General features: G+C 44.0%; 1 protein-coding gene across 1 annotated transcript in view; it reads right to left on the reverse strand.

Annotated features, from left to right (window-relative positions):
* The window catches only part of LUZP1 (leucine zipper protein 1), a 113179-nt gene that overhangs the window by 6782 nt on the left and 89609 nt on the right, over positions 1-16788 (reverse strand). The window contains exon 2 of the mRNA XM_033955193.1: positions 12091-16595. Within this exon, the coding sequence (XP_033811084.1) occupies positions 12091-16470 (4380 nt within the window). The 5' untranslated portion in view covers positions 16471-16595. The remainder of the gene's footprint in view (positions 1-12090; positions 16596-16788) is intronic.

A 16788-nucleotide genomic window follows, 5' to 3' on the forward strand; every position in this document is an offset into this window, starting at 1 on the left:
GAAGGAGCCCGGACAGTCCTCTAAAAAGAGGATACGTCTGGGTAGCCCTAGGGTACCCCTTCCCTTTGTTCAGGGCTGTAATAACTTCTTACAACTCCCCAAATGACAAACTACTGTATTATAAAGCAATGCTGCAATATATCTAGTCATTACCTAACGTGGATTACTAACAACTGACTTGGTAGAGCATACACTATGCAGAATGGAAGAACTTTTCTAGAAGTGAAGAGGGATCTCAGTCAGTGAGGGCCAGTGTTCTGTCTGTGACATCAGTATGACCTCCTCTCCTAATTCCCCCCCCCCCATCTTCCCCCGGATATTATGCGTGACCTTGTCTCTTTTCCCCTCCCCCCAGAATTTCTAGCTTTCGCTCTCCATTTTAACCCTTTCAGGACCATAAGGATCGTAGGCCAATTTTTGTGGTTTTGACGACATTTTTATGGTAAAAAGGGCTTGCAGATGCCAAAAAATTGATTTTTTTTGTGAAATATCATTATTTAAAAAAAAAAAAAAAAAAATCACACTTCTGGCTTATGGACAGTGTGGCAAGTGAATCTTCTCGTCAATCTGGCAACGACGCTAATGAATGAATGTCGGAACCAGTTTGTTTACATAAAGGCAGTATCCTATGGAATCCGTACATATCAAATTTAGAACTGTAGACTATCCCAATCAAAATTTATAGGATTTTAAAGTTATGGGACAAATAGGTCCCTTGGTCCTGAAAGGGTTAACGTCCTACCAAACGATCCTAGCTTAACGAACAATGCATGCCATGAGGTTTGGTTTTTTGTTTTTTTTTAAAGGACCCAACAGGCGTCAATTGGTAATACATGGATCCTTAAAAACCTTTGTGTTTTTATTTTATTTCGCTTCTTTATCTAATTTTAATAACTTGTGTGCAACTGATTTTTTTAATTATGGGCAAAAATATTTTTTTTTAAATTGTGATTGTAGACTAATTTCGGCTTCACATCACAATAATGTTTGTAGCCTAATGTCTGTAAGTGAGCACAAAGGCCATACAGCAGAACAACAGAAAACCAAAAACTAAGCAGGATTGTGCTCACTTTGCAACAAATGTTGCCCTGAATTCACTGGCAATCTTTCATGTGAAACAAGGTAAACCACTGATGGAGAAAAATCAATAAGCTGCTGAGTGAAAGAAAAAAAAAAAAATGACTTAGCTTTAAAGCTTCAAAAGGCAGCTCAAACGCTTTCATTAAACTCCAAGTTTATTCGGGTTTTTGATTAAACGCTTGTTCAAAATGCAAAGCGACTTACAAAATATTTAAAAAATAACATAAAAGAGCATGGCCAAATCGCTGTAAGGACAACAGATCCTAATCGGCTACTTCAAGGTATTTTGTTCGCCTCTGCATTTCGCTCGGATTGTACGGCATGGCATGCATTGTTTATAAAGCTAGGACTAGCTTACGTTTTCGCTTTTTTGTAATATTGTTTGAGTCTCCAGTTTAACGTCCCCATAAGGTATGGCCAGTCATGAAAGACGGCAACCTTTGGCAGAACACCTGTGCTTTGCTAGATCGCTACCGAGCTGTACACAGCACTGTACACATGCATAGGAGTGAGAGCAGCCGGAAGCCCGAGGTCATAATGCCACTGTACAGAACCATGGTGAGACCTCATCTGGAATACTGTGTGCAATTCTGGAGGCCACACTACCGAAAAGATGTACTGAGAGTCGAGTCGGTTCAGCGTATGGCCACCAGGATGGTCTCAGGGCTCAAGGATCTCTCGTACGAGGAGAGGCTGAATAAATTGCGTCTGTACTCTCTCGAAGAACGTAGGGAGAGGGGAGACATGATTGAGACGTTTAAGTATATCACCGGTCATTATCGAGGAGGAAGAAGATATTTTCTTTCTTAAAGGACCCTCGGCCACAAGAGGGCATCCGCTGAAAATCAGAGGCGGGAAATTTCATGGCGACATCAGGAAGTACTTCTTCACCGAAAGAGTGGTTGATCAATGGAATAGACTTCCTGTGCAGGTGGTCAAGGCCAGCAGCGTGCCAGATTTTAAGAATAAATGGGATGCGCATGTGGGATCTCTAAAGAGGGTAAAAGTGGGGGGGAGGGTCACCAGAATAGGCAGACTTGACGAGATATAGGATATCTGGGAGGATAAATTTAGGGAAAGGGATCTTTAGTGTGGGTAGACTTGATGGGCAATGGCCCTTTTCTGCCGTCATTTTTCTATGTTTCTATGTTTATAATAATAATAATAATAATAACTTTATTCTTATATACCGCCACAATCTTGCGACTTCTAGGCGGTTTACAATGAAGAGAACTGTACAGACAGCGAATTACAGAGTATAGCATTGAACATCTAGTGATAGTAACAGGAGAGTTATAGGGTCTGTGTATTACACGGTTTCACAATGAGTAGCATTATACAGTCGACGATATTCAGAGCATAAGTAGGAGAAGAGAAAGGAGATTGCGCTTTGAGTTACAAGACTGCGAAGGTGAAAAAGATAACATAAGATGTTGATGAGAAGTAAGTTGTTAACTTGGTACATTTGAACGAAGGACGGGCACCAGTGGGGAAAACTGGTAACAATTAAAGATAGAAATTTTGGCAGAAGAGGGTAGACGGACTCCTTGGGATGGGAGGAGGCTCCGATTTTAGGGGAGAAGTCTGGTTAGGTTATAAATTTCTTAAACAAGGTGGTTTTTAGTTCTTTCCTAAAGATACTATACGATTCTCTGGCGGCATCAGTGAAGTAACCTTTATCATGGGTTCCTGTGAGCACCTATTAACCAAGACCCTGTTAGCACTGCCTGCTGATGTTACCCTGCCAAATCCAGCAGCTTTCCTTGCTTCAGAAGCTAAGAGGAACACAGGGTGAATCAAAGGAAGGAGGAAGAAGGCAGTGGGCAGTCAAAGGTGAATGAGGAGTATTTTATGTGTTCATGTGATGAAAGGAGGAAAGGGAAGAACTTCTTGCTATTAAAAATCTCAGTTCCTAGTAGAGAATGACATGGGGAAAAAATTTGTCCCTGTCTCCGCCCCATCAAGCTCCATCCCCATCCTATCCCCACGAGCTTGGACCCTATCCCATCCCCACAAACCATCTGATCCCATCCACACAAGCTTCGAATAGTTTTATACTGAACTTATTTTTATTAAAGTATTCTGTATAATTGTCATTTTATAAATCAAAGTTTTGGCTTCCGAACTAGAGAAAGAGATCTTCAGAAGGCAGGGCTTTATTTATAAATATTTATCAACACAACTGATATACTACTTTATCCTAAAGCAAAAAAAAAAAAAAAAAGAAATAGAATTTTTTTTTCTACATTTTTTGTCTGGTTTCTTCATTCAATTCCTTCATCCACTGTCTGCCTTCTCTCTGCCTCTTCCATATGCTCTGTTACTGTGCCTCTCCCTTCCATCTTACCCCCCTCCCCCATTGGTCTGGCACCCATCTTCTTCCCTCTACTCCATCCGTGTCTTCTTTCCTTCCCTCCCCAGGTGGTTTTTAGCATCTCTCTCCTCCTTTCCTCCCCTCAGATCTGGTATCTGTCTCCTCAATCCAACATGTGCCTTTTTTCTTTATTCCCTCTTTCCATCCAGTTCCTTTCAGTGTCTGTTCCACTCTCTCTTCCCCATTTCCGTCTTCTCCCCACTCTCTCTATCCCATTTCCATCTTCTCCCCATTTCCCTTCAGTGTCTGTTCCTCTCCACCTCCCTTCAGCACCCTTCACACGGTCCATCAGCTCCCTCCCTCCTGCTCGCCGCGGTCCAAGCATCTCTCTCCCTTCCCCTTCCCTTTGCTGCCTTATTTTAATTTTCTCTTAACAAGCAGCCAGAGCCTTGAAGTCACGTGCGGCTGCCAGAAAGTTCTCCTCTGATGCAACTGGAAACAGGAAGTTGCATCAAAGGAGAACTTTCCGGCAGCTGCACACGACTTCAAGGCTCTGGCAGCTTGTTAAGAAAAAATTAAAATATGCCAGTAAGGGGAAGGGAAGGAGGGAAGGAGATGCCCGGACCACGATTGGAAGGAAGGAGGGAGGGGGCTGCTGGACCATGCGATCAGAGATTTTTTGCCCATTTCCTCAGTTAACTGTGAGGACAAGGCTATTCGCCACTCCATGGGGCAGTGAATGGCCTTGTCCCCGTACCCGCAGCGACCAGGTTTTTATGTCCCTGTTTCAGTGGGTAACAATCACCATGTCATTCTCTAGTTCCTAGTCAAATCCTGAGTCAGATGTATATAGAAGCAGCGTTCACAGCCTGGGACAGAGTCAGTTAGTCAGTCACCGCTTAAAAGTGACTCTTAGAGTAAAAGCTTATCCATTTCAAAAGGCATTTAATTGCATAATTGAGGCTTGAAATTTAGGAAGTTATAAGGCTTTATAGTGATTTATGGCGATGACTGTTAGGGTAGTTTTTGGGTTTTAGGGGTGGTTTTATGGGTCGGATCTTTCCTTTAATTTAATAGAGATCCTTTCCTAATTCTTTCATTTTTATTGTAAACCACATCAATTTACTATTTATTGGAACTTTGCAGTAAAGGCAGTCCCCAGGTTAAGAACGAGTTCCCCAGGTTAAGAACGGTTTTTTTAAAACCGTTCTTAAGTTGAATTTGTACGTAGCTCAGATCCCAGTCTATAAAAACATGAAACATTAAAAAAACAGTTCTCAAAACAGAATACTGTAGTTTAAATAGAAAGAAAAGATAGGAGGTCTGCATTTACTTTTGTTCTTCATCTGTCCCACTGTTCCCTCTCTACCAGCACATCCAACATTTCTCCCGCTCATAAGAACATAAGAATTGCCGCTACTGGGTCAGACCAGTGGTCCATCATGCCCAGAAGTCTGCTCAAGCAGCGGCCCTTAGGTCAAAGACCAGTGCCCTAACTGAGACTAGCCTTACCTGCGTACGTTCTGGTTCAGCAGGAACTTGTCTAACTTTGTCTTGAATTTCTGGAGGGTGTTTTCCCCTATAACAGACTCCGGAAGAGCTTTCCAGTTTTCTACCTCTCTCTGGGTGAAGAACTTCCCTACGTTTGTACGGGATCTATCCCCTTTTAACTTTAGAGAGTGCCCTCTCGTTCTCCCTACCTTGGAGAGGGTGAACCACCTGCCTTTATCTACTAAGTCTATTCCCTTCATTATCTTGAATGTTTTGATCATGTCCCCTCTGTCTCCTCTTTTCAAGGGAGAAGAGGCCCAGTTTCTCTAATCTCTCACTGTACGGCAACTCCTTAACCATTTTAGTTGCTCTTCTCTGGACCCTTTCGAGTAGTACCGTGTCCAACTTTATGTACGACGACCAATGCTGGACGCAGTATTCCAGGTGAGGGCGTACCATGGCCCAGTACAGAGGCATGATAACCTTCTCCGATCTATTCGTGATCCCCTTCTTAATCATTCTCAGCATTCTGTTCGCCCTTTTCGCCACCACTGCGCATTGCGCGGATGGCTTCATTGACTTGTCGACCAGTCCTCCCAAGTCTCTTTCCTGGGGGGTCTCTCCAAGTACTGCACCGGACATCCTGTATTCCATCTCTCTGTTCCCCGCAATTTTGGCACGTCACCATACCTCATATCTCTCCCACCATGTCCAATATTTTTTTCTCCCTCCCTATGCCCAACAATTTACCTCTTTCGTCATTTCCCCATGTGCACTGTCTCTCTTTCCCTCTCACTCAGACACTCATGCCCAACAATTCTCCCTTCCTTTTCCCTCCCCCACCTCAGCATCTCTTTCCCTCTATTGTTCTATCCTATCTCCCAAGTTCATGCTCCCTCCCTCCCTTCTTTTTTCCTTCCTTTCATCCAAAGTTTGTGCTCTCTCCCTTCCTTCCTTCTTTCTATGCCCCATCGTGCCCCTTCTTCCTCCCTTCCTGTCAAAATGCAACCCTCCTCTTCCCTTTGCACCCCTCATCATCTTTCTCTCTTTTCGACGTCCCAAATTTGTGCCTCCCGCGTTAGTTTACCTCTTCTGACTGGCTCTATCCCCAGTGGCACTTTCTTTGCAAAGCCGCAGCCGCTGGTTCCTGCATGCGGCTCTCGGCTGACCCGGAAGCCTTTGCCTCTGACATGAAGTGAAGGCTTCCGGGTCAACCGCGAGCCTCGTGCTGGAACCAGCGGCCACAGCTTTGCAAACAGCAGTGCCACTGGGAGGAGAAAGATGGCCAGAGGAAGTAGATGTTTCTGTATATTCAATTACATATGTATTACTTGAATGTTGCCAAGAATTTTTAGATCGTATGGACTACTAATAGACCACGGGAAACTGCTGCAATGCCTAGATGCCATTGGTATCAGGGACGAGGTGCTGAATTGGTTCCGTGGCTTCCTTATGTCCCGCACTTATCAAGTACGTTTTAATTATGAACTTTCAGATACCTGGAGCAATCCATTCAGTATGCCACAAGGATCTCCGCTATCTCCATTGCTCTTCAACGTCTACATGTCCTCACTAGGCACGCAGCTAACCCAGTTAGGGATAAAACTATTTAGTTATGCAGATGATTTTACGATCATCATCCCATTTGTTAATTCTATCTCTCAAACTATTCCTAAAGCTTCAGAAGCCATAAACGTGATGGAGCACTGGATGACAACCTTTAGGCTCAAACTTAATTCAGAAAAGACAACTTTCTTCGTTGCTTCGCCACATCCGCTTGACACCAAATCACCTATCAATCATCTTAATTACCTATCCAACCTACCATAAAGATACTAGGTGTAACTTTGGATCAGTGCCTAACCATGAGAGACCAGGTGGACTCCTTGATGAGAAAGGGATTTTTCACTCTCTGGAAACTCAGATCCATTAAAGCTTATTTCGATACATCGGCATTCAGAACCCTAGTCCAATCCCTCGTACTGAGTCTACTTGACTACTGCAACATCGCCTATTTAGCAATTTCCCAAAAGAATATGCAGCGTTTACAATTGATGCAAAATGCAGCGGTCAAACTGATCTTTGGGCTGAGCAAGTTTGACCACGTGACACCCTACTACCGGCAGCTGCATTGGCTGCCAATGGAGGCGCGCGTAAAGTTTAAATTTGCCTGCTTCTGCTTCAAAGCCCCTAAATATATAACTGACCTTTTCGTCTTCTCAGCCAACAGACACAAGAGAAGCTCACATTCCAACTTCGTTTCCCCCCCCCCCCCAGTGAGAGGTTGTAAACTGAAAAAACACCATGAACATCTTCTCTCGCACCAAGCAGCATCATGGGGTAAAGACCTAGAACAATTGCTTTCGCCCACTACTTATGAGGAATTTAGGAAACGTCTGAAAACACACCTGTTCCTAAAGTATCCAGACAACTGATCCTCTCTTCTCTCTCCCCTCTATAGCGATTAACTTGTTCTATTGATCACTCTCCCCTCAAAAATGGATTTCCTGTCCTATTAACCCTCTTTCTTCCTCCCCTCTTAAAGTCAATCAATTTGTACCTTTGCTTAATCTTTGTAAACCGCATAGAACTTCACGGTATTGCGGTATATAAGCTGTTATTATTATTATTATTATTATTATTATTATTATTAATAGTTTAAATAAATAAACTAGACAAAGAATAAAATTATATTTAATTGTAATATTTTTGAAAAAGCCAAAATTTCAAATAATCTTGCTCTAATCTAAGCTCAATAGGCAACGCATTCCAGAATAAGACCGCTGTAAAAGAAAACAATTTCTTACAAGATAACCATCGCCTCAAAAAGGATGAAAAAGGAACCGGAAGTTTATTTTTATGGATCAACTTACATGAACTTTGACTTCTTCTAAATGAAACTAAAGAAATCAAGTACCGTATATACTCGAATATAAACTGAGATTTGTGGGCCCAAAAATGGGGTTCTCAGATTATATTCGGGTCAGCGCTGACCCACCCCCTCCTAAACCTGTTGCAGGCCTTTGCCGGGCCTGCGGTAGGACCTCATGGTCCAGCGGTGGGTCGGGACAGGAGCGATCCCTCTCGTCTCCTGCCCCAGCCAACTTTAACAATGTTTATCTCCCTCCTGCCACCTCCCCCTCCCCTCCTGCCATGGTTCACTGCTGGACCACCAGGGACTTAACAGGTACGCAAAGGGGGCAGGAGGGAGACAAAAGTTGTTTAAAGTTGGCCGGGGCAGGAGACTGAAGGAATCCCTCCTGCTCTGGACCACTGGGGATTTAAAAGACATGCCCGGGGGGTGGGGGGGGGAGGGGGGGTAAGGGTGGCAAGAATTGTTAAAGTTGGCTAGGGCAGGAGACGGGACAGATCCTTCCTGTCCTGGCCCACCAGGACTTATGGTAGGCCCAGTGGAGCCCTGTAAGGCATCAGGAAGGAAGGGGGACATGGTACAGAACCTGGCAGGGCAGGATGGAGGGGAGCTGGGTACAGAGACTGGCAGGGGAAGGAATGAGGGAGGGGGCTGGAAGCAGAGCCTGTCAAGGCAGGATACTGCACTTGAATATTAACACCCCCCCCCCCCCCCCCGGTTTATATTCAAGTCAAATTTTTTTCCCCTCACCTCGGTTTATATTCGGATCAGTTTATATTCGAGTATATACGGTAACCAGGACATTTATCATTTGAGAGGGGGGATCCATTATATTCCTATGGGTGTCTTTAATACCTAGTACCCTCATTATTTAATAAACTAAACAAGAAGTTTTAAATTCTATCCTGGCTAGTATGGGAAGCCAAGGTGAAGCTTTAAGTAGCGGTGTTACCCTGTCAAATTTGGATTTATAAAGCAACATTGAGGGGGGGAATTTATCAAGGAGCGTTAGGGCCTTAATTTGCATTAACGGAATTAGTGTGCACTAAATGCTAAAAACCCACAGGCGTAGGAATGAGCTCTGGCGGCAGCTAAGAATGCAAATAGAATGTTAAGAAAGGAATGGAAAACAAAGATGAAAGTGTTATATTGCCTTTGGATGGCTCTATGGTGCGACAGCACCTTGAATACAATGTGCAATTCTGATCAACACGTCCCAAAAAAGATATAGTGGAATTAGAAAAGGTACCGAGAAAGGCGATGAAAATGATAAAACGGATGGAGCAACTTCCCTATGAAGAAGGGCTAAAGAAGCTTCGGCCTGGAGAAGAGAAAGCTCAGGGGTGATATGATAGGGGGGTCTATAAAAATACTAAGTGGAGTGAAAAGGGTAGATGCGAATTGTTTGTTTACTCTTTCCAAAAATACTAGGACTAGGAGAGCATGTAGTGAAGCTTTTAAGCAGCAGATTTCAAACATAGAAACATAGAAATAGACGGCAGATAAGGGCCACGGCCCATCCAGTCTGCCCACCCTAATGGCCCACCCCCCCTAACTACCTCCATGAAGAGATCCCACATGCCAAATAGAAACATTAACATAGAAACATAGAAACATAGAAATAGACGGCAGATAAGGGCCCACGGCCCATCCAGTCTGCCCACCTTAATGTCCCTCCCCTACCTTTGCCCTGTGAATAGATCCCATGTGCCGATCCCATTTGGCCTTAAAATCAGGCACGCTGCTGGCCTCAATCACCTGTAGTGGAAGACTATTCCAGCGATCAACCACTCTTTCAGTGAAAAAGAATTTCCTGGTGTCACCTCGTAGTTTCCCGCCCCTGATTTTCAACGGATGCCCTCTTGTTGTCGTGGGACCCTTGAAAAAGAAGATATCTTCCTCCGCCTCGATGCGGCCCGTAAGATACTTGAACGTCTCGATCATGTCCCCCCTCTCTCTGCGCTCCTCGAGCGAGTATAGCTGTAATTTGTCAAGCCGTTTTTCGTATGGTAGATCCTTGAGTTCCGAGACCATCCGGGTGGCCATTCTCTGCACCGACTCCAGTCTCAGCACATCCTTGCGATAATGCGGCCTCCAGAATTGCACACAGTATTCCAGATGGGGCCTCACCATGGATCTATACAATGGCATAATGACTTCCGCCAAACAAACAAGAGAAAATATTTCTTCACTCAATGTGTAACTAAACTTGGAACTCAATGCCAGAGAAAGTGAATGAAAGCAATTAGCTTAGCAAGGTTTTAAAAAGGTTTGGATATCTTCCTAAAAGAGAAGTCCATTAAGTCATTATTAAGATGGATTTGGGGGAAATCCACTGCTTATTCCTAGGATAAGCAACATAAAATATGTTTTTACTGTTTGGGATCTTGCCAGGTACTTGTGATGTGGTTTGGTTAGAAACAGGATATTGAGCTTGATGGACCTGCGGTCTGTTCCAGTATGGCAGCTCTTATGTTCTAAGGCCATAATGTCCCTTGATGAATTCCGCCCTAAGTGTGGAAAATGAACATACTGGCTTCTTGTTCTGAGAAGGAGAGGGCTCCTTGTTAAAATACTGGTGCAGCATAATTAAAATTCCTAACCAACTTCTCTTTTCCAAAGTTTCAAGTTCAAGTTTATTTCAGTTTGAAACGCTGCCTAAATGTACGGTTTACATAACATTTAGCTAAAATATAAAGGGATACTAACACAGACTATTAAAAATAATGAGGAAGACAGTAAGGGTTACATTATATAAAAAAAAAAAAAAAAAAAAAATGGGAGCACAGAAGAGATGATATGATGCTGAAATCAGAGTCTCCAAAATCACAGGCCTCTGGAACGATCTCATTTTCCCGCTGCGGAACCTGGGCTCCCTTCAATTATTCCGCAAACAATTGAAAACCTGGCTCTTTTCTATCGTAAAACCTTTTACTCTCCTGTTTATACTCCCTCTGTTCATATACTCTTGTAAATCTTTCTCCTCTCTTCTTATATTTTTAAGCTTCGTAAACCGTGCCGAGCTCCACTTCCGTGGAGATGATGCGGGATATAAACTTAAGGCTTAGTTTAGTTTAGTCTGGACCTAAACTTCAAAGACGTCTTTAAAAAGAAAGGTTTTAAGGCCTGATTTAAATTTGGAGGCGCAAGTTTCTTGTCTAAGATTCATAGGGAGGGAGTTCCACAGTGACCAAGAAAATTGTTTTAAGAGTCGTGTCATAGACTATCTGCCGAATAGAGGGAATTGAAGAAGGTTTTGCTGAGTTGATCAGAGTAACCTTGGGGTCGTGAATGAAAGCAGAAGTCTATCGAATGGACTACTTTTACTTTAAAGATAAGAAATAATATTTTAAATGCAATCCTATGGGGTAGCCAGTGAGCGTTTTTTTAAGAGGGGGGGGGGGGACATGATCATATTACCATATATGAAACTACATACTTTTGCATGCAGAAGTTTTTTTCAACCTTTTCCAGCACATGTTAACACGCACACAAAAAAAAGCTGCTTACCCATGCAGCCTGACAAAGACTTTGTACTTTGCTTTCACCTAAGTTTAATGGTCACCATTAAACACCCAGATTGCCTGCCAGTGTCTGATTTTCTACCAACATATAGTAGTACGTTGATCTGACTGTGATCTGCGGCCAGGTTGCCAGCTAGGAGATCTGGTTTGATTTCTAAGCCTGTCTCTAAAGGTTGCACATTTGTTCGGTTCTCTAGTATCTGGTTTTCCAAGCTGGGAGGGCTTGGGATTTGAACCCACCCCTTCCCAGCTTCAATTCCAGGATTCCACCATGGAGCTAAAAGAGCAACACCCCTGTACGAACTAAAAGGGATCTGAGACAAGTGAACTGAAGGTTTTTGGGACACTTTAATCGTATTTTCCCCCAAAACTTAAATCTGGGAGAATGTTATAAGAAACGGCAGCATTTTTCTGCCCACCAGATTTAAAAAAAAAATCATTAAGAATAACACAAGATAATAAAAGGTAAGGAGTGTAACATACGCAGTAAAATTGCTCATGTGTAGTCAAAAGATGTGCACCTCTCTGTCCATTTGTTAGGTCTGGATTTAGACTTAATTAGTTGCTTTCCAGATCTAAGCAGATGCAACTAGAATTGGTTTTGCATTTCACTAATTTTACTCAGGTCATCATTCCCCGATGACAGCGTCCGGTCAAGATCTGAAGTGTCAGCTGTAATGGGTTAATAACCCCCCTCCCCCTTTTGTTTCTTTTTTCATAAATTAAATGTTGTGCTCAGAGGTGGCTCACATTATATAATCCCTGCTTAAGCAAATAACCACTACACCAAAACGAGGAGTCTCACTTACCCAGAGTCGAGGCTTATCCCAGGAAAGCAGAGATGAGGAGAATAGAAAGTCAGGGTTATAGCTCCTCCGATTTCCAATCTCTGAAGCACTCAGGCTGCTTTTGCTTCTTCTAGAAACTAATTCTGGAGTGTTACAGGAATTAACTATAGCACTGGTCCTTCTAGAATACGCTTCTCGTGTCTTCCCTGGCTTTGCCTCTAGGTCCAACAGGGATGGGCGATTCCACTTGGCCGAGGCTGACGTGTCGACGGACTCCTTGCTTCTATCGACTTTGTCATCCAGCTCTTCTAAAGAATTTAAGACGCGCCGTGTCCGCCAGGAGCTTCCAGCTTGGGCACTTTTCGCCTCCGCAGGATCCGATTCTACAGAATGGCTTTTCCAGCTAATATTCTCCACAAGGGCTTGGTTGTCGTCGTCCTTTTTCTCAGCAGGGTCCAGGGGCTTTATTGTAATACTGCTTCTGGAGATGACGATGTCAGCCTTGTTCTTAGGGCTCAAGTCCCCCGACTTTTCTAGCTCAGAAACTTTTACGCTAACATCACTTTTATTAATAGAGATCTCAAAAGGTGTGTTAATACTGTTCGTCACCACCGGTAACTCATTTGGGATTATTCTGATATTACTTGTGGAAGTATGTCTCTCTCTGGGACTCTCGCCAGTCCTGGTCCTTGCTGAAGCAGTTTCCATGTTTGTGGGCATGTCTCTTCCTCTGCCACCTTCACGAGTGTTTGTTTTTGCAGTGGCAATCTCTGAGTTTTCAGAGTTATCTCTTCTAGGAGTCTCAGCCACACCGGTTCTTGCAGTAATAATTGTTTCCGAGTACACTGGGTTCCTTCTCTCTCTGAGGTTCTCGGCTGCGCTGGTCCTTATAGATATGTCTGAATCTTCAGAGATGGCTCTTTCTCTGCCTCTCTCTCTAGTGCTGGCTCTTGCCGAGACAGTGTTAGAATTTTCAGAAGTCTCTCTTTCTCTGGCTGTCTCAGCGGTGCTGGTCACAGTATCTGAGTTTTCCACGGTCTCTCTCTCTCTGGCACTTTCAGCTTGGCTGGTCCTCACAGTGGAAGAGGACGAGTATATAGAGGTTTTTCTCCCTTTGGAGCTCTCCCACGTATTGATCCTTGACGTAGTAATAGTCTCTGAGTAAAGAGGGATCTTCTTTCTTCTTCTGGAGTTATCAGCTGAAGTGGTTCTTGCAACAGCAGTCTCTGAGTTTTCAGCTCTCTCTCTTTGCTTAGCTCTCTCACTAATCCTATCAGAGAGACTGTCTAATATTTTGGTGGTCTCTTGATCTCTGGTGCTCCCACCATTGCTGGTCCTTGCAGTAGCAGTGTTTGAGTTTTCAGAGGTCTCTCTCTCTCTATAGTTCTCACCCGTACTGACCTTTCCAGTCACGGAGTCTCTGTTTGAAGAGGTCTTTCTTTCCCGTTTGCTCTCACCTATAGTAGCCCTTGTAGAGCCAATGCCTGAGTTTTCAGAGGTCTGTCTGTCTATGGCTATCTCTTCAGTGCTGGTCCTTGCAGTAACAATGTCTGAGTTTTCAGAAGTCTCTCTGAGGCTATCACTCATGTTGGGCCTTGTCGTGACAGTCTCTGAGTTTTCAGACGTTCTCTTTCCTCCGCTTCTCTCACCAGTGCTGGCCCTCACCGGGAATGAATCTTTGTACACGGAGGTCGTCCTTCCTCTGCCATTCTCAGCCACAGTGATCCTAGCAGTGACAGTCTCTGAGTTTTCAGAGGTGTCCCTTTCTCTGGCTCTCCTATTACAGCTGGTGCTAGCAACGATTGGGTCTGAGTTTTCAGAGGTCTCTTTCTCTCTGGCACTGTTCTCGGTACTCTTGGTCCTTGGAGTAACTACTTCTGATGGATAGATGATAATGCTGCTCGTCATTTTGTTGGACTCGGTTCTGGAGGATCGTTTTACTTTTTCTGACCACCCATCAGATCCAGCCCCACCCATTAATTCTTTTATGTCTCTTTCGATAATAGCGGGCTTAATGATGGCTTTGGTCTGCAAGGATTCTCTGGGACTAAAAGGTCTTTTTGATTTGCTTGTGAGATAATGAGAAGGGTCTTCTTTTTTCATGGTATTCAGATGTGCTTTTAGGGGTCTTTCCACTTCTTCCTCTGCCCCACGTTCTGTTTTATCACTTTGAAAGTCAGCAGTCCTTCCTGTCCCTTTGGCCCTTAAACCTACTCTGGGGCTGGATGGCATCTTGTTCTCCATGCCTGGTTGAGCAAAAGTATTTCCTTTTTCTTCGTTCAAGTTGATAGTGTTGCCCAGGCATCGGTTAGATGCAGCGTCAGTATTAAGTTTTTCACTGTCAACTGGTTTAGTGGCTATTTTTGGCTTCATACCACCCTTCCTGTTGACCTGTGAATTCAGACCTCGTTCCGATTGAGTGATGATGCAGGTGTCATCATTTGCTGAACCTTTGGGCTCCTCGAGTGTTGCTGTGTTGGGCGTTTGCAAGGTCTGCTCTTGAGTCCTTGAATAGCGTGAATAGTTTGTCCCCCGAGCGTCAAAGTCTGACGGCTCCCCGTCTTCGGAATTTTCTGCTGCCCCGAGAGGTTTTTCTTCAAAAGAGCCTCTCCGAGATGAACCCAAGGACTCCACTACTGCCGAAGAACTGCCGGAATCGCTTCCCAAACTCAGATGGGCTACAAGTGATGTTGGACCCGATTCATCAGAGGGATCATCAACATTCCCGACAGAGGTCTTCTCCAAAGAAGGATTAAGACTCTCTAAACGACTTATTTGAGCCTCTTTCTCAGTTGCCTTTGAAGCAGGTATTGCCCCATTCATGTCACCATCATATGCAACAGTATTACTGGATGAAGCATCACCATAGGCCCTTAGTGTTTTTTCCCCTTTATTACCCAGTCTTGTAGTAACCTTCCAGGATTTCTGAGTGTGCTGCTCCTGGGCTGCAGGTGGGTAACGGCTTAGAACTGATGGTTGCTCTCTGGATTTCTTTATCTCAGATGGCATGGAGACTGTCTCTTTAGTGGACAATACCACTTTCTCTCCTGTTCTTTTTACATCATTCTCTGCATCTGTGAGAGAAGATGATTTTGCTGTCCTCCTGTTGGCAACACTGGAGTTCAAGGACTGTCTGGTGCCGAGGGGATTACCATCCGATGTCAGATAGATGTCCTTGTGTTGGGGCCGGTCTCGCCCCTGCTGGGGTGACAGCTCTTGAGACCTATGCTTTGCAGTAGGAGATTCAGCAGTAGTGCCTCTTTTCTTGGCTTGGTCATGTCGAAACTTCTCGTGCGAGAGGATTTCCTCGCATTCGGCCTCACCGTTTTCCATTTCTTTCTGCTTCTTCACGTGCATTGTCAACTCTTGAACCTGGTCATTTAAAATTCTGGCTTTGTTCTGCTCACTCACATACCTCTCTTGTAGCTCATCATTTTTTGTTTGCATTTTCTCCAGCTCCTCTTCCACTGCTTCAAATTGCTTGAGCTGAATTTTGAGTTTCTCAATTTCTTGATTGAGCTCTTTGATTTTATTGTCCTCCTGATTCTTATTCTTCTCATTTTCAGTTTTGTTGGTTTCATTGTCCAGCAGCTTCAGATAATCGAAGCTCCTTTTCCTTCTGCCTTCTCGGGGAATCAAATCACCTTCAATCTTCAGATCATTTCTCTCCGTGAAAGCATCCGATGACCTTTCTAGGCGATTGTGTGCCTTCCTTGTTTGATCATCTGTGTTGCTTTTGTTAATTTGCTCTAACTTCTGTGTCAGCTCCTCAATTAGCTTCTCACTCTGCTTCTCTTTCTCCATCAAGCCTTTCCTCTCACTAGCAAAACTCAAAGTTAGAGATTTTAGCTTCTCTAACTCACTTGCCAGCTGTTGCTCAATTTTATCTAATCTGCTCTCTGACGACTCCAGCTCCTTCACTTTCACTCGAAGCATCTCTAGCTCAGTAGACAGCTTTTTGGTTAAGTTTTTTTCCTCATTCAGGCTAAGACAAAGTTGCATGCAGTCACTCTTGCTCCTGCTGAAGGCCTCTTCCAGTTTCTCCAGGTCAGCTATCTGCTTCTGCAGCTGCTCAACATCAGATCTAAGCTGCCTGGAGATATTTTCCTCCTCTTCTAGTTTCTCTTTCACCTGCCTACAAAGTTCTTCTGCTTTTCTGATCTCCTCATCCTTCCCTTCGATCTTCAGCACCCTCTTCCTCAGGGTCTCTACATCCGCCAGCATGCTAGAATTGCTGCCTTCTGCTTGGATGATCTTGTCCTGCAGATCCAGCACCTCCTCCTCTGCTTTCTGCAGGTTTCTAGTAGCTTCTTCCAGATCATCAAGGCGTCGAGAGAGGCTCTGCAGTTTAAACCGCAGGTGGCGATTCGAAGGCTCTCTGAAACTCGTCACCTCCGTCATCTTAAGCTCTTAAGGTCTGGAGTACAAGGCTCCTGTGAGTTCCACCAGGTCTCCACTTAGTTCTGCTGTTATCCTTTGGCCTTCTGCCGCGCAGAAATCATTCGGACACCACAGACCATCTTAACCTAAAACAAAACATAAGAAGATTATAAGCAAAAGGAATATTTTCACTTCTCCTTTACCCACAATTGCACAACCCATTGGTTTTACAATATTTGCCTACACATATGACATTCAAATTCTTCACCCAATTGATCTTACCAATGCTCAAGAGATACAGGATATCAATATTAAACTCCAAGAGATCTCTTCGTGGAT

Source organism: Geotrypetes seraphini, chromosome 8 (genome assembly GCF_902459505.1).
Source record: "Geotrypetes seraphini chromosome 8, aGeoSer1.1, whole genome shotgun sequence".
NCBI lineage: Eukaryota > Metazoa > Chordata > Amphibia > Gymnophiona > Dermophiidae > Geotrypetes > Geotrypetes seraphini.